This window comes from Leptonotus elevatus, chromosome 4 (genome assembly GCF_054856555.1).
Source record: "Leptonotus elevatus isolate MCC_2025b chromosome 4, RoL_Lele_1.0, whole genome shotgun sequence".
In the NCBI taxonomy this organism is placed as follows: Eukaryota; Metazoa; Chordata; class Actinopteri; order Syngnathiformes; family Syngnathidae; genus Leptonotus; species Leptonotus elevatus.
Window position 1 is genome coordinate 19,732,324 of NC_141242.1, and position 23,814 is coordinate 19,756,137.

The window sequence follows — 23,814 nt, forward strand, 5'->3', positions numbered from 1 at the left end:
TGGCATTGGGGAATTTTGTGACACTCTCCTTTATTTAAAAAATAGTTGATTTTAAGAAGAAAGCAAAAGAAAGTGCACCACTTATTCAGAGTGCTTTCACATGGAGCAGAAGAAAATAACAGGACAAACAATGCTGGCAAGTATCAGGTAGTGCCATTCAACTGAACACAACATCAAACACAACATTTTTAGAGCACACGTCTCAGATATTCAGCTTAAGAAAAGGCAGTTCGGAGAATTAGGAGATCAAAGAAATAATATGTCAAAGGTGCCCCCCCCCCCAAACAAAAAAACAAAAAAACACACGCACAACAAAATAATGTTCTTAAAATTCTCCACAGCAGACAAAAGCCAATTACTGCATGTGCTTTCTTCCTCCATCTCTGTGGGTGTTTCCACAGACGAGAGGGAATCATTTCCACTTTAGTTTTCTTTCCAAGAAAGCAAACAAGATGCAAATGCAGTCAAATATGACATTTAAAAAAATACTAACAAAAACACATTTACATAAATGTACACTGCTGCTATCATTAAGGAGAAAAAAACCTCAGCTGTCACATATAAGGATATCAAGAATTTGAAATGTGTTTTTTTTTGCGTTTTAAAGTTAGAAACTCAGGCATCCTTACGATAGAGGCAATCAGTAGGTTCAAAGAAACAACCTGAAAATGAATCATGTCAACCATTTTGTCACTTTCTCTTTCATTAGTAAACCCTCACAGACACTCTCAGTCTTAATGCAGTGTTGGTTGGCACACGTGTCAATGCCACTGGTTCAGAGGTGTGTTTGTGTGTAAATCATTTGCAGCACCACAAAAATCACAAGTTGTGTTAGAAATGACAATGACATATATAAACCATTTCACAACACCGTTTCTTTTGTTACCCATATTCCTTTTCTTATTAGACACTCTTAAAGGGAAGTTCAACACAACCATTTTGTTTACATCTCCACCAGTCTAAACACAGCATTCTGATTAATATTGCGTTTGTGGAATATAAATTAAGCAGCAAAATCTGTCCTTGTTTTCCTCTTTTTTTCTGTGTTTGGTCATGTGACGTTTGCAAGCTGAGCCGTGATTGGTCGTTACCGAAGCAACTGGGATATCGTTTTCAGTTGATAGCAAGTGACAAAATGGCCGCCCACAGAGATGGCTAGAAAGAGTTGGATTTTGCGGCTTGATTCATATTCCACAAATGCAATATTAATCAGAATGCCATGTTCATACTACCTTTATGCTACACTTTTGGGTTGACTTCCCCTTTAACTCATTCACTGCCATTGACGGCTATAAACGTCAAAAATTAATTTGAACTATTTCTATTAGTTTAACATTTGTTTCCACTTTTGTTAACAAGAGTATGAAAATGTATTTAGAACAGATATACAATTTGTGATTAATCGTGAGTTAACTATTGAAGTCATGCGATTAATTACAATAAAAATTTTTAATTGCCTGACGAGATGATTGTTAAAAAAATTAGGGGCGTCAGGCGATTCATTTTTTTTTACTCGTAATTAATCGCATGACTTCAATAGTTAACTCACGATTAATCACAAATTTTATATCTGTTCTAAATGTCCAATAAAAAAAATCTAGGTTTTCATACTCTTGTTAACAAAAGTAAAAACGTTTTTAAACTAATAGAAAGAGTTAAAATTATTTTTTGACGTCTATAACCGTCAATGGCAGTGAATGAGTTAAGCATTCTAATAAACGTTGGTATGTTTCATTAAGAAAGGCTCTGATTAATTTGTATCATGGAACTTAACGTAAAAATTTCAACTTTTTTCTTCACGTGACTTTTATTTAATTTCCAACCATGGCTTTCTAAATTAACAGCGAAATGTGTTTTAGCTTCCTCCCGCCTACATGTAGGACTACTGCAAAAAGCTAGTTTAATAAATCAACAGAAAAACAGAAGCTCATAATCATTCCGTCACATTACAATTCAATTAAACTTGATAATAAGAACGAGTGTGAAGTACTGAAAACCTTTTGTGCGATTCAAGTAGTGCTTCATGACACATTTCCATTGCTATCAACTCAGACGTAATTACCATTTCACTTCTTAGTGAGAGGAACATTGCGTTTGACAATCCCTTAGCAAAGAAACACTTAATGATGTCATGTTCTCACAACGGGTCGGGTGAGAGGTGGAAAAAGGCAGTAGGAACATGAAAAACTCACCCAAAAAAAACATTCAAACAGCACCAGCCAATGTACAAAAATAACAACATTAAACATCTTTTGTTGAAACAGCATTCGTCCTCGGATTGCGAAGGAGCATTTACAAAGCCACGAAGATGTGAAGAGTTGAGAGGGAGTTCACGGTGAGATGAGCACCGCTGCTTTCCAGCGTTGAGAGTTTTGAGGTTGTGTATCAAACGTTTGACACCGAATGTCTTTGTTTTTGCTAACAAAAAACTGGTTCAGTGAAGCCTAATTGTTCGTAACGTGTGAACGATTGTCTAGCCTGTATGTGCACTTCATTTGTTTACCCCCGTCTCTCGCCCCAAAATGAGCAGGAACGGCTCCGGCTCTCCCACAAGCACGGTGGAAAATGGATGGCTGGGCAACACTGCGATATGCATCCAAACATCTTGCCTCCAGTCAGGCTAGCATGCCATCTGACTGACTGAACTGTCACAGCTGTTTCCTCTCCAGTCTCCAGGGTTTGGGTCGGCCCCCATAGCAGCTCTTCGCCTGTGCGTAACGCTCCCGGTTTGCAGAGCGCAATTGTAAATAAGGGATGTGCCGAGAGTTTGCGCGAGCGGCCGAGCGGAGGAGCCGTGCCCACTCGTGCCTGCGCTGTACTTCGGCAGCTGTCATGTTCCGCCCGATGGACACGACCAGTCGAGTTGGAGCATATGGACCACGAAGTGAATCAGTGCCAGCAGGGTCGCTGCATGTCAGTGTAATTCTTTTGCTTCCCGTCGACCAAGATTTTCTCTTCTGAAAGTGTAAAATCAAAGGTCCTATATGTAAAATAGTCAGGGGAAAAGGGAAGAAAGCATCTAGAGGTCGGATGTGTTCTATCTGACTGTCAACTTCCAGCATGAAAACAAGTAAACAAGAGTCGACTTCGGTTCTATTTTGTGATGGTCTCATACAGGCTGTGAGGTTCTAAGAATGTGGAATCAATGCAAATATGAGAAGATTCTTTGTTATCAAAGCAGTCTGGTGTCTGAGGTCCAAAGATGCACTTGGAACAACAACATCGCAATTATTTTTCTTTCTGCCAGCCCCTGCAAAAAAAATGCTACCACTTGTGTGTTATAACAGTAAAGTAACATTGCTCGCACCATGTCTAACATTATGATGGCTAAATTCAAAAATTGGAAGAAAATACTTCTGCTTGATATAACATGTATGTATTGATAGTAGTTTTAAGTGTACTTGTACTGATTGTGTGTTTCGATGGGACATGGAATAATCTGTGAAAACTGCTCTTATCATTTATTTATTTATTTATTAGAATGGATTCCATAAATGGTTCAGCCACACTTGAAATTAGTGATCTCCTATTGCAAATTATATTCATTTGTGAAGATTACAAACTTACAGTGTCTGGTGTTTGAAATAACCTACAAATCCAATACCTTTTTTTGAAAAGGGCCATCTACTGAGAATAAACATACATTTGCACTAACGCTTTCCTTATTAGTTTAGGAAATGCTTGCACTTTTGAGAAAATGGCTTTTCAATTTGATAAGGACATGATACAACAGGGAGGTATGCAAAACACTTTAAATATTGGTGAGAGGAGTTATAATGTGAGCGTGTGACATAATTAGGGGTGCAAAAAAAAAATTGGTTCTGATTAAAAAGATGAAAGTGCGTTGAATCAAACCGAATCATTCCACTTTAAAATATCGGCTACGTATATGGAATTGTATTTATTTATTTATTTTTTTAATTGGAGTGAGATACTGTATCTTCAAATGACATGCCAGATTTAAAGTACTATATTGAATCCAATCGCAGTCCCAACAGAATAAAAATGTTCACTTTAAAATCGAACAGTTCTTAAATTGTATTGCGTCTCATGTATCGAGATCCATATTGAATTGTCTTTTATTAGAGAGATGCACATCCCTGGAGGTAATGTTACAGTGTTTTAATTTTAATTGATCTCAACACTGTAAAATAACAAAATATTGTTATTCAAATAGCAAAAATGAACTAAAGGTTTGTGTTTTAAATCCTATGACATATTAGAACTATAGAAGGACAAGAGGAAAACAAATTCTGATTGATGTGACTGTATTGAGCTATAGTGTGTCAGTAGGATTTGTACCTGGTCAAGAACAACTCCAGAATATAAACGCTGGTAACAAAAATATTCTGGTAAAAAAGTAGCTAAGTAGGATAAAAAAACAACTATCTTAAGTGGTGATGAGTGAGTTCCAATACCAGGTATTGGTATTGGGCCGATACCAGGTCGTATTTCAAGGTATCGGTACTCTTGATGACAACAGATACCAGTATCAGTGACTCTTGTGGCTGTTGAACGATCACTAGAAGAATAGAACATTACCATTAATTTCATGCAATTTTAAGGAAATATACTATATTGGGATATTTAGGGTCTTTCTTTAAAATATCTCTCATCATTTTTTGGGGGTGATTATTTTTTTTGTCTCAAAATAACTAGTGGTATCTGTACTTGGTATCGGTATTAGTGACGACTCAAGAGTTGTACTGGTATCGGTCGGAAACAAGGTGGTATCAAACTTCCTTAATCTTAAATAAAGAAAAATAGTGTTACTCCATGCAAATTGGCAAAAGTGAAATTCTGATCAGGGAATCTTACGAAAATAGTATCCATTTTTAGAATAGAAATTATGTGCCTTCTCAAAATATATTTTTTTTAACTAACATCTTTTGAAGCTGTCTGCCCACTGGCCTAATTGAAGTTACATGAGAAATAAATTTCAGCCCTTCAAATTAGTGCCGTCTATATTTCCACTGGAAGTTAGTTATGTTCACTGTAACTGGCCGGATGTGAAATGTTGCACACTACAGATTGCTTATTCCCTGCAACTGAAATAAACAGAATCGCGCTGATGGAACAATATGTTTCATGTGCATCCATCTTAAGGCCATTTTCCTTGAAGTCACCGCAGCAACCTCAAGTATTTTCAGTGTTTAAGGAGGCAGATTGATTCTCGAGCTTCTTGGGAATATGTGATAAACAGTTTCAAATAGATGTTTCCTTTCGGGCATGTTGCCATAGCTATCCATCTCAGCTTTGATCGACCGCCTATCCCACCCACCACCTTGTCCTCTGGCTGCCTGGAAGCACAAGGCACGGCAATAGGAGTGGGGGGAAAACCACGGGCGTGTCATGAGGGGGAACATCATCGGGGATGCTATCTGAAAGTAGGGACTACTACTATAACTAGGGGTGTCAAAATGAGTGCGTTAATTTTGAGTTAATTTAAAGTTCACACATTTTTTTAACGCGCGATTAATGATCACCCCTCACTTGGAAAGCCTGTACTGGGGGAATTCTAGTCGCAATGCAGCAGACATGTCCATGTCAAAATTTTACAGTAATATATTTAATAATTCATATATTTGTGGAGACTGGGGTCGAGTTGTATTTAACAATTTAAAAAATGTGCAGAATTTCACAAGTTACTTCATGTTAAAGATTAGATAACTCCTAATATGAAAAGAAAAATGCACTGAGCTGTCACCAATGTCTTACAAATGCAATTATGCCTTCTAGTGGCAGAAAAATTACCTCAACACAAATCAATTTCACACTCGTTTTTTACAATACAGTACATCTTTTTAATTGTAACTAAATTATATGAATATTATGAAATTATTGTATCAATGTCTAAAAGATGCAGCCATATTTGTATTAGTTTAACATTTTTCAAGTTAACAAGAGTATGAAAACTTAGAGTAAAAAATATTGTACATTTTATTGTACATTTAGAACACAGCTATAAAATACGTGATTAATCGTGAGTTAACTATTGAAGTCATGCGATTAATTACGATTAAAAAATGTAATCGCCCGACACCCCTAATTATAACAATTATTGATCTGAGTATATGGCAGTGGCTGCTGATGTCAGACTGTTGCATTTAGGTTCCGTTGGGATTTTGACATTCACTCACACACAATTATAATAGTATATTTACAGCTTGTTTCTCCAAAAATATTTTCTTCTCAGAGCATTGCCACATTTTTGCCTGAATGCTCCGTTGTGGAAATTTAGAGATAAAGGAAAGGAGTTTGGCCCCCCGACTCCAAGGGACTGATGAGGGGAGGACACATGTGCGACAGTGGATTATGAAAGAAGAAACCTTTTGCCGCCTCCACTAACACAATTTATGATATCAGCATGAATACTGCTTTTGCCTCTAGTGCCTATGATTCTCGCTGTTTTTATGCCCTTCTTTTTCTAACCTTTGCAGTGTGGAACAATGTGATAAAACACGCGCATTCACCACAATTTAGTTTGTGCTCTCAAAGGGGAAATTTCATCACCCAGGATCTTTCTCTTGACAGTCCTGGTGGAGCTTTAATAAACAACCATTTTACACAATTTATATTGTCTCAGTGGGAATTGTGTTGATGCCGCTGTGTGGCAGCACGCTGTGTGTGTGTGTTTTTTTACCCTGGCAGATTTGTACCGATACACAAAGAATAAAAGCGGAATTTAGTACAAAACTATTCTTCACCCTTTAATAACTTCCTTCAATCCTACTCACTTTACCCAAAATGCTAGTCAATGGGGAACTATATGACTCATGGATCATAATAAACACCATCCTGACATGTCTATGCTCCTCACGTCAAATGCAACACACACTATATTGTACTTACATTCCACAGGAGCATCACACGCAAAAAGTGTTTGGAAAAAAATGGGTGATAAAGGATTTGAAGGAAAGTAGAAAACTAGCATGCCATTTTGGATCTTTTTTCCATTTACAAAGGAAAATGGGTATATATATATATATATATATATATATATATATATATATATATATATATATACATATCTATATATATATATATTTATATATATATATAGCATATAGGAAAGACAAATACTCCACAAGAAATAGGTGGTGAGGAGTTTTATGTTCTTTTCCCCAATGAGTGGGGAGTGTTAGCAGAAGTCTTAAATGTCTTTGTGTCTGTGTGCGCTTCCCTCCAGCAAATTGTTATTCCGAGCAAAAAGAAAAAAAAAAAAAAGAAGGATTGCCAACTAACAGCATTCTCTTCGGTGTCAAATGACTTGTCCTTTCCCCTCTTCCAGTTGTGTTACTCTTTGGCAAAAATGAGTGGCGAAAGGAGAGAGCCCAGAGCGGCGACACGTGGAATCTACACACAGAGTCTGGGAACAGAGTCAAAGGATGCTTGTAAAGTAGTGGCGGCGGCGGTGGTGGGGACGAGGGGGTACATGTAATCAGTGTTCCATCCCTTCAGGAATTGACGGGCCTCTTCTCCGGGGGCTAGGCATCGTACTTCTTCCCTGTTCTGTGAATGTGATGGAAAAGCGTCATGGAGAACGCCATGCCCAGAAGCTGTGCCGCAAAAGAAACGGAGACAGTATGTAAAACATGTTTATGTGTGATATACGTGAGCACATGCAGCCCGTACGCATTTTGATGTACAATTACTCCCGCTGTGAGGCACCAGCACATTTCCATTCACTAACCTACAAATGGAAGTTGGAGAATCTCGGAGAGAAAACGGTGGGCGCAAGCATTAAGTCAAAGAAGTAAATGGAGACGCCCTAGTAGGCAGGGTACTGTCTCTTTGAAGTTGCCATTACCCATCCTATTTGTACATCAAACACAGTGGCAAGGCTCATCCTAATACCTTTATCTGCTGAAGCAGGGAGCACATCTTTGTACACTTCACTGTCAAGTAAAAGTGAACAATATTTCAACTGCTAAGGAAAATCACGCTGTCGATAAACAATCTCTGGACATAGTCATGCATTTAGACAGGCCATTTTACACCATTTTATTGATATTTAGCTCCAGATGCGGCAAAACTACTCATTTTGTACTTTAGTAGCTGTGGAAAAATGACTCTGGTTGTTAAGTTGGGTGGTGGTTGCGAACCGAAGTGCTGGGAAGCAGGGCGAGGAGGCAGAGGTGCAGTCAAAAAGGGATATAATTAAGCAAAAACAAGGAAGTAAACAAGGTTCTGGCTGACAAACAAAAACAACAACATCCAAAATAGGCAACCAAGGCAAAACGTGGGGGGATTAGAGGGCAAAAACTAGTGATGGCAAAATCGAAACTGCGTTTTGCTATGTAACGGAATTCAGGCGGAACTTGTGATTCGAATCGCGTTCCTAAATCTGTCTCAGAATCAGGATGTCACATGACAGTTGCCTTTCGCGTTCCATTACGCCTCCAAACGTCACATTGTTTCAGCAAGTGCCTTTTCTAAAATTAAATACAATCCGACCATTGCACTATATTAAATTATTATGAATTATTTAATGTCTTAAATCTGAAATCAATCCAACCTAAGTATGCTTCGTATGTAAAATTGCCCTACATGATAAAATGTTAACATCCTCCTACGTACATGTGTAATGGATGACTTCATATTTCATTGATAAATATGACAACAGTCTGCGTCAATCCATCTGAATCATTGAAGAAATAAATTCACTGAACACATCATTATTATTAACATCTTATGTATGTATATTTTTTTCAGCTATGGGTTGGGGAGGCGTGGGGGCTGTAACAGACACACAATCGGCAGCAGAAGGTGGTCTCCAAGTGTCCACTCCACAGCAGCCAATTTTACATGATCCGCTCGTGTGACGCATGCTGATCTCGTGCATCTACATGCCACGCGTCTCTTGTGTGCTGAATTTAAAGGGAATGAGGGGAGCCGCTTCCATCGGCAAACAAGTCAGCTGTGTTCCCTCCCACAATGGCGCAAATGCATTTTTCTACCTCTGTCCATATACCAAAAGAAAGAAAACTCTATCCATGCGCACTTTGCACTTGTGCTGGGCACAAAACTATGGCCTGTCATGTTCAAAAGAAGAAAAAAAAGACAGCTGGGATAAGACTCATTCAAACTTAAAGTTTTAGACAGACCCGTCACATTCGCTACAAAGGAAAAGTTTTGTTTTCAACTTTTACATTGACAGTGAGACTTGTTTAGAAGAAGTAGGAGCTACAGTGATGAAAATACCACTGTGTATTGTTGTCTGTCAAAAGCTGTTGGAGGTAAACATCTCGCTAATAAAAAATGTTTCTTCACAGCTGACCGGTACAGGTCTGAGCTGAACGATAGCTTTTGTCAAATTGAGTAGGACAGGTACTTATCTAGCGATGAGGAAGAACGCTGAATATTGTAGCAATGTAGGAATCACTGAGGACGAACTTCCAAGACTTATGGTCCAATAAAATGTCTATCATGAAATGTTGGAGACTTGTGATGTATTTTATGAAACAAAACCAGTGTGTGGTAGTTCACAGGCTGTGTTCTATTAATGTTTGTATCTTTAGATTGTTAAATCTTCCTAGATTTTCCCTTATATGAACTATTGGCTATTTTCTAGTGCTAAAAGTTTTCTAACTCGAGAGACAAGATGGCATCTACTGTTAACGTCCTCACAAATTCGAAAGCTCAGCATTAGGATACCACAACTGAATGTGTTTGCATACGGACACAAAATCTGATGTGCAGTTTGAGTCTTTATCAGAGTCTGTGAAGAGGACCGATATCTGTCACTGTCACACTTGTGCTAGCGTGTGTGTGTTTGGAGGAGATGTGCAGGAGTGATAGTGTCAAATAAATGTGTGACCTTTTCACACATATTGCTGAGCGTGGGCAGCAACCTCCGGTGCAACATCTTGGGCTCAGAATAGGATACAACTAATTTACATGTTAAAATCTAAAAATCTAAAATGTAAATCCACGTGAATATTGGGAAGCATGAAGAAATTCAGAGTATCACTGTGATTGTCTCCAACTCTATATTCCTGGCTGTTGATTTACTAGGATTGCTAAAATTGTTGATCAGTAGCTTTGTCGAGTGTACCTAATGAAGTGTCTACTAAAAATATAACTTGCATTCTCTAAAAACAGAGGTGGTTAAGTGCAAGAGAATTTGGGTAATGAGATTGTTTTGTATGATTTGAGGTTATCAGCATGAATCGTTAATACATAAATGGTAAACGTGAATCCTCTGAACACATATAGAGCTACACACCAATCACATCTTGATTGTTTTATTTAAAATCCATTGCTGTCAGTTCAGTCTTCCATGCTTTATGAATGGCTGTCGTTTTGACAAGGTTGTTGTTTGTATGCAAACCTTTTCAAAAACTCAAAACAGACACATCATTGTTTGTACTTGATTGTTGTTTGGTAATTATACACAAAGGGTAGCAAAGTTTCCAGGTTGAATACAGTAATTTCTGGACTATAAGGCGCACCTGACTATAAGCTGTGCTAGCTAAATTTGCGGTAGGCTCGAGTTTGTTACACATATAAGCCACACCTGAATATAAGCTGCGCTAGCTAAATTTGGGGAATACTCGAGTGTGTTACACATATAAGCCGCACCTGAATATAAACTGCGCTAGCTAAATTTGGGGAATACTTGGTTTGTTTTGCTCTGACCTTGTGATTTGATGGATAAGTCGCACCTTTGTATTAGCCGCAGGGTCGAATGCAAGTGAAAAAAGTAGCGCCTTATAGTCCAGAAATTACTGTAGTTCATTTCTACAAAGTATTTGTTCAACCAACTTTAATGAGAGACACAGTCTCATGTATGTATTTTATCATATCTATTTGTATATAACGCCTTTAACACATACACCTGAGTTGTATTTATTTTATTTATTTTATCTTTCTTTGTATGCTGATAGATCCTCAATGCCTGCTAGGAGCAAACTCATTGTGCTTTGAGTCTCTCAGACAGGACCAGTGTGAAAATAAAAATAAAAATAATGGCCTCAATATTTTTCATAATGTTAGTTCCTAGAACGTCCACTGATCTGATGCAGACATGTTGCAACGTAGGCAGACGAGGACAAATGCAGCAGCACAGAAGACATCACCAAAATATCAATACACCTCCTACCTGCACAACCAAGATGACCATGCCTATGGTTCCCAGCAGGTGCTTGTTGTCATCAAGCCATTCCTCTACCTTCTCAAAGCAGCCCTAAATGGAAGAGAATATGAGAAAAACTCAAGCAGGCACCTATTTTCCAGAAAGCTCCGTGAATTATACAATGGTCAAAAGAGCATTGACCTAGTATGTGAGGTGTAACGTGAGTGAATAATGAATTGTGAATTTTACATCCAGATTTATAGGTCATAGACAGACGTGTGTATTAAACTTGCAACGTTCCTGAGATGTAAAATGTGTGCCCCGGTTCATTCGGAGGTCATCATACCAATATTGAGATGGGTTTATGTTGCGTTCAGCTGCAAAGCGTTTATCTTTTCCTCTGGCAGCGATAGGACATCACTGTGCTGTGGGGTCATTTTCTTGGGGCAGGATTTCTGGATTTTATTGCTTTGCCATTCCAGTGGGCAAGCTCAATGTCTACTTAATCTCAGTTGGCAATTAGGCAATTCCTTTCTTTGTATTGGACTAACCACACAACAGAGCAGTACGGCAGATTAGTCTTGTAATAGGAGGAAATTGGAAAACAGAGTGTTGCACGACTTTAAACAAAAGGGCTGTTGCTACATAATGGAAAAATCTGTAAAGCAATAAAAGTAACAGTTACTCGCAGTTCTATTTCCCCTGATTAAACACAGTAGCTTTTTAAAGAAACTCAGGACTAGATGGACTTATGGTTGCATGTGTATCTTAGATGTCCAAATCGGGCATGTCTAGAATCTAACCATAGGAGAGTACAGCCCTAAATCAGAATATCGAGCATATGTATGAGCTATGTAATAAGAACAATCACATTCACAAATGGAACATTATATTTTTCAATGTTTTTTATTCATTATTGTTTTATTTTGGAAACGGAATAGTGAAATCTACTGCTTGCTAAAGGACCTTACTTACATATTACACCATATATAAGGTCAAATTATGCATTACACTTTCTTCATGCGCATGTGAAAATGCATCAGAAGTAGCACATTCTGGGTCTTGCAAAGTTGAATTTTAGAATTTCTTCTTCAAACACTTTGGAAATTATTATAAAATAGTACATTATTTAGAGCATTGGATGAGAGTCTCAAAATTATATACAATACATGCAAATACCTCAAAAATTTGCAAAGTTACATAATTTTTCAATGTTGGCAGGTTTAAGTCCCTCGTTTTGAGAAAGGCACGTTTAAAGTTTTGGGCACATACATCTTTCAAAGGTCTATAGCCACCAGTACCTTAGGAAAAAGATATTGACCCAGAACTTTCAGGGAGTTTTTAAAGGCCACTGGAAAGCCAATTCTAATAGCAGATAAGGATATCATCCAAGATTCCAACCCTTTAAAATATGAGGAATTTTGACACCTCAACTGATGAAATAGGGCAAAAACTGTGATTTTTGCCTCAATCCCGAAAATACTTTGAAGATCCCATCAAGCTTATAAATGTATGGCCTGAGGCTTCATCTTCCAAAGTTTGCTGGTTGTATTGTTGAAACTTGTGTGTGTGTGTTTCTTAAATGAGGTTAAATTACCGCAACGGACAACTTTGAAAACGCAATGGAAAATTTGGTGTGGCCTGTGACAATAAAGTTTATTGTCATAGATATCATTGATATTCTTCCCAAATGTATTTGGCCACATAAAGAAAATAAGAATGATTAGGTATGTGTTTTTTGCATTCAACGTAAGTAACACTTAGCCCTTTATACTACTGTCCAGTATTACACGTCAATATGCGCGCTGTGCATAGGGGGGCTTTGGCAGGACAATCATCTTTTCATCTTCAAGTAAATTTCACAGTCCATATTTGATTTGACTTTCATCCCACTTAAAAGAGCATGGAGTGGAAAGGTGTGGTGATCAGTGTTGTAACATGTTATTGTAATCTGATTACTTTCTTTCAATAACAAGCAATCTAACGCGTACATTTTTCCAAACCAGTAATCTAATTAAAGCTACTATCCTAAGTGGATGTACGTTACTAGATATTTTTTTTACCTCTTAGTGTATGTAGAATGCAGAATTTTGTTGTCCATTTTGAAGGGAATTTCGAGGAGAAAATGTTGCACTTGGGAGTGACGTTACATCGCATGTCACGTTTTCTTAGCGGGAGAAGCAACGCTGGGTCACGTGTGCCAACACGTGTGAGCGCTCGGTGCCAAAACAATAGACACTGGAACAATGGAAGAAGCAGGAGGAGCTCCACAAATGGGTGCACTTGCCATTACTTCGCATTTTTTTCCAGTAAAGATGACAAAAACCTCAGTGCGTTGCAAACTTTGCGCTGGCACAAAAACACTGTTGACCGCTAAAAACTCCACATCCAATTTGAGGAAACACTTGTTATACAGCACAGCACGATACAACTCCAATCAAAGCCGGACAAAGGTAAGGAGATAGCCAGCAGTTCTACAGTTACTTCAGCCTTCCGGCACACAAAAGATGAAGCTGGATTTTAGTAAAAGAGCACCAGTAAGTGGGAGTGAGCTGAAAAAAGTCGGTCGGGCGATACGTTACAGAGGAAATGTGTCCATTGAGTAGTGTTGACTGAATAATAGTGTTACGTTTTGCAAGAACGCCACCAGCAAACGTTGGTTGGGATCCCTTTTATTTAAATTAACAAAAGCTACTGTTGGCCGTAGCCAACGCCAGAAAATAGAAATATAACTCACGAGGACTAGCAGAAAAGCCAAAAACAAACACACGTAACCAACCCGCATGTAACGTCCTTCTTCTCCCGCGAGACCTGTGTTGCGTTTACTAAAAGTCGGACATAAGATTGCTAAACAGAAATGGCAACACTGGAACACACAACACACTTAGTTCGTTATACTAGAAAAGATGCCCCCGCAGAGTGTCTTTCTCGTCATACCTCGAGAAAGTATGCCAGAGCAAAAAAAAAAAAAAAAAAAGGCTTTCTGCATGGCTGGAGTTCGGCTCTGGTACTGTTATAGTTACAGTTGCATCCAGCCTACATGTAAATGTTATAGTTACAGTTTGTAACCAGCCTGCAGGTGTAACGTGTGGGTGGAAATTGGTAAAAAGTATCTGATTAGTTACTTTTTAAGTAACTTTGACAATAAAGTAATCAGTAAAGTAACTTGAGTACTTTTTGACGAGTAATCAGTAATCAGTAATTAAATTACTTAAAAAAAAAGAAGCTGCGACAACACTGGTTCGTTTGAGACACGTCGATGACAAGATGTGTCATTTTTCATTGCCGCAGGAAATTCACAAAATCGAGGAGTGATCAAAACATTACATTACATTAGATTATTACATCATTTCATACCACTTAATTAATTATTTCATTCAAATTCAACCCAACTGCTGCACTATGCGTGTGTGCAGAGAGGACCTCGCATGTAGTAGGAGCGTTTAATTCCGTGATTGTATTGAAACATACTATGCTATGGTGAATGAATACATTAAATTAAAAGGAGAAATAGACTCGTTAAAGAAATATCCTGCAACTGATGATGATCTCTATTTTTGGACTACAAAAATTCGTCAGTATGACGACATTCACTTCTGGCATAAGGTAAGCCTGTCGACAATGGTGTGCGTCTTCTGTTCGATGTTGTGTGGGAGGGTCACATTATGGTGTATTTAGACTTTTATTGGGTGCTATGTCCATTTATATAAATCATTTGTGATGAAATGTTAGAGGTGAAGAACCACGGGTGTTTTGGGAGCAGGCTACAGAGACGCACTAGCTAGCAGCTTGTCTGAAAACATACCCTAGTTAAGATGCACATTACTTACTACCGGTAATTGCTTATTTTTATAAACTTCTACTATAATTTAAAGTTTTCTGCTGCTGGGAAAGGAAAATAGAGTTTTGTAATTGGAGAAATCCCCAAATTGACATTTTTCTCCAAACGATGTATCAAATTATGATTGCACAACATTACAAAGGCTTACCCGGTTCCAGAACATGTTGGTTGAGTTCCGCCCACAGTTCTGGTAATGCTCCTGGCAGCAGCGGTCAGGAACGACTTTCTCTTTCAGGGCTTCATGCCAGTCGGTGTAAGCTATAACGCCGCAGCACTTCCACTGTATATCCAACACAAAACATAATGCAGTCAGTGAGCCAGACAGTCCATCAGATCTCTGAAACTAAACTTTGAAGTGACTTTGCATTGTATTAAACAGTCATGGAATGTGCTCAGACAGACAGCCGTGAAATTCAATGTTGTGTTAATACCAAGACTAGAAGCCAGGCAAGACATTATCTGAAATATCCCAGTAGTTGTTATGCTAATGTATATCATATTTGATGTATTTGTGAGGGCTGCCTACCTCTGCCTGGATGATGTTCCAGGCATTTCTCAGGCCAATGTTGTTTTCAGAATTGTACAGAGCCAGCCCATCCTTCAGATCTTGTTTAGCATTCTCACTCACCTGCAGATGGAAGAGATATCAGCCATGGTTACAATACCTTAGAATAGAACCTTCCCTGTGGAGTGATCACTGAACAGCAGTAAAGAAAGAAATTGAAACCTCGAGAGGGCTGTCAAAAAACATGAACCATTGTGTGAATTTCATCTTAGCTACTTCAAGCATCTTTAATCACCCAAAATCAGAACTGCTCTTGCTGTGTTATAAAGCAGAAATTGTTATTGGTCGGAAACATGCACAAATATGACCTATGAATCATGGTGCCTCTGTCTGAATTAGTAATGGTTCAAAATACCCTTTTGACAAATAAAGAGAATACAATTTGTGGAGGTTGGCCTGAGTTGTTACAGTCCCCAGGGACTGCTTTGGAAATATTTTAATACATTAATATACAAAGATCGATTTTGACATCAAATGTGCAAAAAGCTGCCGGGGAATTAACGCAGGACTGGACATCACCTTGATTGATAGGTAGATTTATGACTGACGAGTGGATAGGAGTACTTCTTTTCTTAGGTTAGCATAGAATACTTTGCTGATGCAGGAGTAGTGACAACAGTAAGCTATGTGTGTTTCCCAGCCTTTATTGATCCAAGGCACCCATTTTACATTTAAAAATTTTTCACAAAACACCACCAATAAAAATATCACAAAAATATGAATACTGAAATAAAATCCGAATTTACTCACAAATGTGTATTCTCAGAGTGAAGTTTATCCCTCTTTAATAGTACACAAAGCTGCTATACTTGCAAGAAGCCATCGTATGATTGGCAGCAGGTGGCTGTGCAGGTTTTCACGGGAACTGAATTATTATACCTGCTGGCGGTGGTCTTTATGTCATTGGCAAATAGAAATATATTTATGTTCATCTAATTAATACTTAAGATTTTTTTCCCCACCAATTAAGTGAAATTGGATAATTTCCCATGACATTCCTGATGATTTCTCATGTGCTTGGGTATGAATCATTGCTCCAAAATGACAGTACATCAAATTACATTTGGTGTACAGATATCTGTCATACACCTCTTTCTCTCTCTAACATATCATTTGCTTGCTCAGGCACAATCTATATTATTGTAAAACATCTGCAATTGTTTAAATAATACATTCATCTTTATAGCTTTCAAGTTGTCAAAATCAGGATCAACTTTGTGCTATGACTTGAGAAGAGGAAGATCTTATGTTCAGCTTCAACATGCCCTTAAGTAAAGTGTGTTAATCTTTTTTTTCTTGTGACTGAACTCCAACAGTGTGCTCAGGGTTGTGCCATGTCTGTGGGAGATTAATATCTTATTGGATGTGTTAATGAGAAACAAAAGTCAGTGGCTTAGCTCTCCTGCAGTTTGGTTTGCCCATGGGGGATTTCACTAACAGCCGCAACAGATTGAGGGGCACTTCAGATATGTAGTAATTATTACAGACAAAATAGGCACATAGTCCCCGAACCACACAGCACAGCTTCACAGGCATTAATAGTCACACCGCAATAAAAATGTATTTACAAGTTAAGGTGTAATGCCTCAGCGCTCCACCATCAATCACACCATTAATAAAGCCACACAAAATTGTCTTTGTTAAAAAACATAAAAAGATTAATTTTATTCATGGGACAAATCATTTCCATTAAATAGTTGGATTCAATCGACAGAATGTGACAATTGTGACTGTTTTGCTCAAAACAGGAGAGGTGAGTGCGATCACAGTTAGGAAGCAGATCAGGCTAACTTCGGCCTGTCAATTTATATATATATATATATATATATATATATATATATATATATATATATATATATATATATATATATATATATATATATATATATATATATATATATATGGCCTATATATAAATTGACAGGCCTGTACTCGTCATCCTGTTCCCTTGTGTCATCCAATCATCTCCCCCAGCAACTTGTGTCTTGTCCAGGTGTCTCTCGTTGTCTCGTCAGTTGGCTTGTATTTAGTTTCCTGGTTTCATTTAGTCTTTGTTGAATCATTGTCGCTGTCACCACTCTTGTGTTTTGTTGTTACTTTGATTTTTGGTCTTTTCAGAACTTTGTTGGTGTTTTGTTAGTGTTTTTGTTCAATAAATTGTGTTCAGTATTACATGCATTCCTGCCCTGGTTCTCCTGCCTCCCTGCATTTTGGTCCTACTACATCTATAAGTATTATGGATGAAATATTATAAACGGCATTCACTTTTCACACAGAACCCGATGTTGTGCAATACTATTATTAGATGCAAGATGATGTTAATGTCAGCATCTAGTGTAACATGTAATTTGTCACACAGCAACATTGCTTTCAACATAACAGGTGGGAGAAGTGACTGATGGATACGAAACTTCTTCCCTTTTACACTAGGCCTAGGGATGTAACAATATCCAGACATCACGATACCATATTATCACGACATGGTGGGGAGGTTGGTGATTATAATAAAAAAGGTCACAATATTGTAAAAAAAGAAGAAAAAGGAGCTCATACTAAAAAACACAATATTGTGCTTTTGTACATAACACAAATACATATAAACAACCTAAAATCTGTAATAACACTTAACATTGAGGCACTTACTTGCTAATGCACGCACAAATTGAGTTCCTCCACATATTGACTCGGTTCACAAGCATATTATGTCCCCCTTCATCTGACCATTAGCGTGGATTTAAGGGCCAAAACATGCCTTGTGAAAATGACTGTAAACTGCACTAAACAACTAGCCTCCAGAGGGTGCTAGAACGGCACACATTGAAATCAACCTGACTTTTTAACAGATGTGCTGCTTTTAATATCGTGACATGACGACGACAATATTGTTACAGTTTTAATATCACAATATAAAAAATATTCCTGTTATCGTTACATCCCTATTTTACACAGACACTGTCTCACCTCTTTTTAGCTTTAGCATACCAGCGGCTGTTTATAAACAACAGCCGCCTGGAAAAATACTTGAAAAAACCCACTGTTGTAGCGAGGAATGGTGAGGGTGCTGACGATCGCTATGGATAATCTGAGATTGACATGGTAACGAGACAGACGTAAAAAGCTAAAAGTCTAAATGATTTGGTCTGAGTAATGAATTTCTTCTGTTAGAATGCTTGAGTAACTATTATTAAACATGCGAAAGTCAATTTCTATGTCCTCTAAATCCTTGGAAATAAGATTAGGATCACTTCCAATAACATTCTTTTGTGTGACTCTGTAACTTTGCTGATGCAGAGGAGCGTATCTGTGTAACGCCTCCTCAGGGCTGCAGGCCCCAACATCCTCTGCATCTGTCCTTGCATGAGAAAATGAGATGAGGAGCTTTATCATCAATCTTTGCCTCTTACTTTGTTTTTGTCTTCGGCTTTCAATCTCAGCTTTATGCGATACTGCTCGCTCATTAGTGACTCCTTGCAGTCAGTGAAGAGCAGACTCGTATTCCCCCCAACCCCTCTCAGAGAAAAATGCACAAACACAGACCATGTTAAAATCATCTTGGTCTCCAATGACTGTGCATCTTTCATTTTAAGTGCGAAAGCCTTTGTTTAGAGCTTGACATGAAACGATCTAGATTTAAGGCTAATGATGAGCAGACGAATGACTGCAGAGCTGATATTAATTTAGTTGTGCAATGACCCATTTTTATCCCTTCAAGAATAAAGTTATTATTTTATTTTTTTTACGGAAAAACACATATTTTTGACCCAAGCTCCCATTTCTGAAGAGGTAGCCATCCAATACTGTCATTGACATACATACCAGTAGTTTTTTTTTATTACACTTGTCACACTGCTCACTTTAGCCACTTTTATATAAGTGATGTGCATTTGAACCATAGCAAAAGGTCCTGGAATAAACACCTAATTTTGACCAATTGAGTTGCGTTACGAGCATTATAAAGCCTTATGTACACGCATCGAGCAGTGTTGCTTTCAGGAGAAGTGCGTGTCAAGTGTAAAACATAATGACCTTGACCAGACATGCCGGCTTTCTCTTTTACACTAGAGCATTATTACCGCTACAGAGCCAAGCCGAAAGCTGAAAGCAATACACATATACTGAAAGCAGTAACTGTGAAATTGTTAAGTGATAAAAAGATGGTCAGAAGCAGAGAGCCAAACCACTTTCTTCTATAAACTATATATATATATATATATATATATATATAAATATATGTATGTATGATACATTTATATTTTGTTAGAAGTTACCAAAAAAACAAAAACTATTTTGACACAAATTATGTTCTTCATCACACACAGTAATGAAAAAAGTATTATAATACAGGATTGTTTTTTTTTGTCAGGAAAGATGAGATAGTTGGTCATTCTGAGTGTCTTCAGTTGACAATGTTTGGTGCACGATCTAAGGGATGTCTCAGCATGTATATTTATTTTTAATTCCATTCAAAGTCATTAATTATTCATGAGTAAAGACTCCCTACTGTCACTATTTGGGTCTCACCACGGGAGCAGTTACACTGGGACCATCAGTGAGTTGACACAAATTCTTACTGTTTACTCATTAGCATGCCGAGTGGCTAATTTAGACTAATTATAGAATATGTCAATATGTCAAAAAACACAAAAATAATCATACAGTTCAGGTGGGAAAGTATGGCAAGGCTTGGGCAGTAACGGAAAACATAAATATGGATCTACGTACATGGCGGCATTACGTATATCAGATTAGAGGTAAATTTAATACAAATTGGGATTATTTCACCGCATTGCAATTTCCCAGCAGGAAGAGAGAGGCCACCCGAGTGCTGTTGTGAACAAATGGGTGTACAGTCATTGTTATGTCAGGAAGTGGCTGTAGTGTGTTGTGCCTTCCATATCTGGCCAGTTTGAAAGCAACGTGGAGAAAAAAGTGTGGTGAGCGACATTCACTGTTTGAAACATACTCACTAAAGGACTGATTTAACTTATTAAACAACATTTACAAGGAATAGTGTGAACTGTCATCAAGACTGCTGCGGCAGAGCTAGCTAGTAGCACGCGGCATCGCTAATGTAATCGGAGTGTTGCATCATATTAGTTAACAATTAAAAATGGGATTTTAACAGCAATGTTATGGAGAAAGCAAATTATTAAAGTTCCTCATGGAATGAATAAAGTGTTTATTTGTTTGTCAGTTCATCTATCTATATCTATCGATCTGTAACACAGTGGTTTAACTGTATAACTGTATAAGTAACTGTATCGGGATACATTTATAAAGTAGCTCTCCCAAATCTGTGTACTTAATACACATTCTCCAAAAAAGAAAAATGTGCTTTTACATCCACCCCGCCAAGGAAGTTGTGCAACTGATTATGCAAAACTCCATGAAATTTGAAAGGAAAACAAAACAAAACAACAGAACATTACGTTTTAGCAATTATCTGTGGATAATGCTTGAATTCTAATTTTAGGATTAAAACACTCAGAAAGTGGGTTTCCTTCCATTAGAGCAAACTTTTTTTTGTGCTCATCTAAATTACGCAAGTGTTGCACCTTAGTGGAGCTCTGTGAGCTTGTGAGTGCTATTCTAGTAATTATCCGCTCTCGTTTGCTGTGGCACTCAGCAGGAATATCTAATGACTGAAGCCTCAGCTGCTAGTAGAAGCAGAGTACAGTATTGCATATTTACAGTAGGGAGTGTATTGAGCAATTAGTGCTTTGTGAGAATACTATTTTGATTCCATTGCTTTGAGCAATTGAAATATTCAATTATCAAATCTCTCCAGCTCAGTATGTGGGTGGTTCAGTAAACATATGACAGTTGAGACAAGAATCAAAGTATTTCAACACAGCCACACACTGAACGTTTTCCATCATGGACTGCACAGTCCTCATGGATTGCGCTTACAGCACTAATTTCACGTCAAATTGTTTCCACTCACTTCATTCCACTCACTGCGTACTGTCTAGAAGAGTTGAGATAACTGTTCCAAAAGTCTAATAAATGATGTGGAGAGAAAGACCATCAGAGCCAAAGGTCCCCAACAACACATCATTAAAGAGGATATTGAATTCCCATGGATGCTTTGTAAGCCTTGTTTGAATCGCCCAAGGCCACAATGTTCACTTGTATGAGAGAAACCCCTGCTTGCTCTCTGTTAGGTCTGTAATAATAAATCACGGCCATGAATTGAACATATGCTGATAGCCTGCTGTTTGGTTGTGTTTGATGAAATAATCAGTCACCAATGTGGCACCTTATTAGATTGCCGTCTTGGTTGGATTCTTTTTTTTCCCCTCTCTCTTAATTAGTCCCCCGAAAAACATGCTCAAAGTCCAGAAAATAAGTGTTTAAATGCCAAACAATGCGTAGACATTATGCATAGAATGTATTCCATGCCCTATTTTAATGACCACTTATTGAATGTTAAAATGTTTAGAATGCTGGTTGTTGGCCAATTTGCTAATGAGTTAGCAGGATTAGGCGGAAAAAACAACAACTGCACAGCTGATTTGCATGAAACTTTGTGGCATTCTGGCACGTGTTGTTTTATCAACGCGGAGCAGTTTCACCTGGAGTTACCACTACACTAAAAAGACCACATCAATGGAGCCCTCTGCGTTTTTTTTACCCATCTCAACTGAAAATCTTAATGCTATCATATGGCGAATTTGAACATGTCTTTAGAAGAAAAAAAGTGCAACACCGCAGCGGCTCCCCATAGAAGAAGGCGGCGTGGGAGAACGTTGCTGATCGAGTTGGGTCAATGCGTAAATTCATATATAGTCCTTTGCAATCACAATAATATTACAGGGGAAACATGTTGAATGGTAGCATATTAATTAATTTCATTTAGGTGCAATGCTGAGGGAGAGAAGCGCACTTGACTTAAGATGAAATATAAAAACATTATTCAAACGGTTATATAAACAACAACAAAAAACGTAGCGCAACACACAATACATGCTGCGATGTGAGTGCTACGGCTACGGCTGCTAATGTTGCAAATGTAAGGACGGATTAAGTTGTGTATGTACTGTAGATAATGGACTGTGATGTGAAACGGTACCGCTCAAAAAGAGAACAGTTGCACGGTCTGATAACAATCTCACGACAAATATTTAATTCCCTGCGCAATAATGTGGCACCTTCATCAATAAGGTCATTGTCAGAAGGACATGCCATGTTCGTGACAAAAGTGGACTTTACGCTTTAGACTGTGGGCGTATTTATGCAAAAAGTCGCCACAGCGGACTGAATGAATGAGGAAATGAAATGTCGTGTGTGGTTGAAAGGAGGCGGGGAAAGAGAAAACCTTGAAGTTCATTGTGAAAAACCTGCTACCGACCAGGTTAGGTTCATGGACACTGTTACTACGGTAACTGACCGAGAGCTTAAATGACCTCTTTTTATGAAACAGGCTCGAGTTACCTGTTTTCCTCTGGTTTCAGTTAGCTCCCTTTCTGTAACGGAAGACGCAGGGTTTCATTTCAGGTTTCACTAAACCTGTGTAGCGATTATTTGGTTTGGCGTAATGGCAAACGAGAAATTTAGACGGTACTGAGGGGAGTTGTAATTTCCTTAGCAACCTGTGGGGGCACCACATTGACTTTGCTTGTTTTTAGGAGGAAAATAAACTATACAAATCCTATTATCAAGTATTTATAATCTGAAGTTGCTACTTTAGTTAATCATAGAGTTCTTTGCTTTAATAAGAGATTACTAATCCACTCAGTAAACACAAATTATTCGGCAGAAATGTTATTTCTAGACAACAAATTTATTACACACACATATATCATTAATACCTATTAATGACATGGAATAAAAAATGTGAATCAAAGATAAAAAGAAAACATGCAACCTAATGAACTAAGATTAAAAGGGAATAAAAAAGGTAGATAGGGAATAGAGATGGAAGCGTTTTGACCTGTCAATCCTTTTATATTTGAATAAAAGCGTTCCGCCAGTGGTATATGGTCAGATTGCAAAGAAGGCAGACTTACGGACTGGTTCAGGTGCACGGGAGAGAGATGGACTCGGAGAGCGTCGATCCTCAGTTGAAGAAAACTCCGTTGGAGGTAATCTGGGCGGTCGGCGCACATGCAGCTGAAATGCTGCACTGGAGTCTCTGGCTGATGGTGATGGGCGCATGACTGAGAGGCCGCTGCAGGTCTCCGGTTGGTGGCGAGGTGCGCGCGCGTCGTAGAGGCCGCGGCAGGTCCTTGCCTGGCACAAGTCCCGGTTGGTGGTGATGTGCTTACGCAGTTGAGAGGCCGCAGTCAGTTTTTTTAGGCGTTGCGGGGCGTCTTGGGCGCACGGCTGGAG

The 23,814-nt window shown here is 38.3% G+C and overlaps 1 protein-coding gene across 2 annotated transcripts in view; it reads right to left on the bottom strand.

Moving 5' to 3' along the window:
* Window positions 1–23,814, bottom strand: part of tspan9a (tetraspanin 9a) — a 220,756-nt gene continuing 196,942 nt past the window's right edge. For both annotated transcript variants that reach the window (XM_086073868.1, XM_086073866.1), the window contains 4 exons: window positions 15,445–15,546; window positions 15,067–15,198; window positions 11,105–11,188; window positions 1–7,559 (listed from right to left, as the gene is read on the bottom strand). In XM_086073868.1, the coding sequence (XP_085929994.1) occupies window positions 7,488–7,559; window positions 11,105–11,188; window positions 15,067–15,198; window positions 15,445–15,546 (390 nt within the window). In that variant the 3' untranslated portion in view covers window positions 1–7,487. The remainder of the gene's footprint in view (window positions 7,560–11,104; window positions 11,189–15,066; window positions 15,199–15,444; window positions 15,547–23,814) is intronic.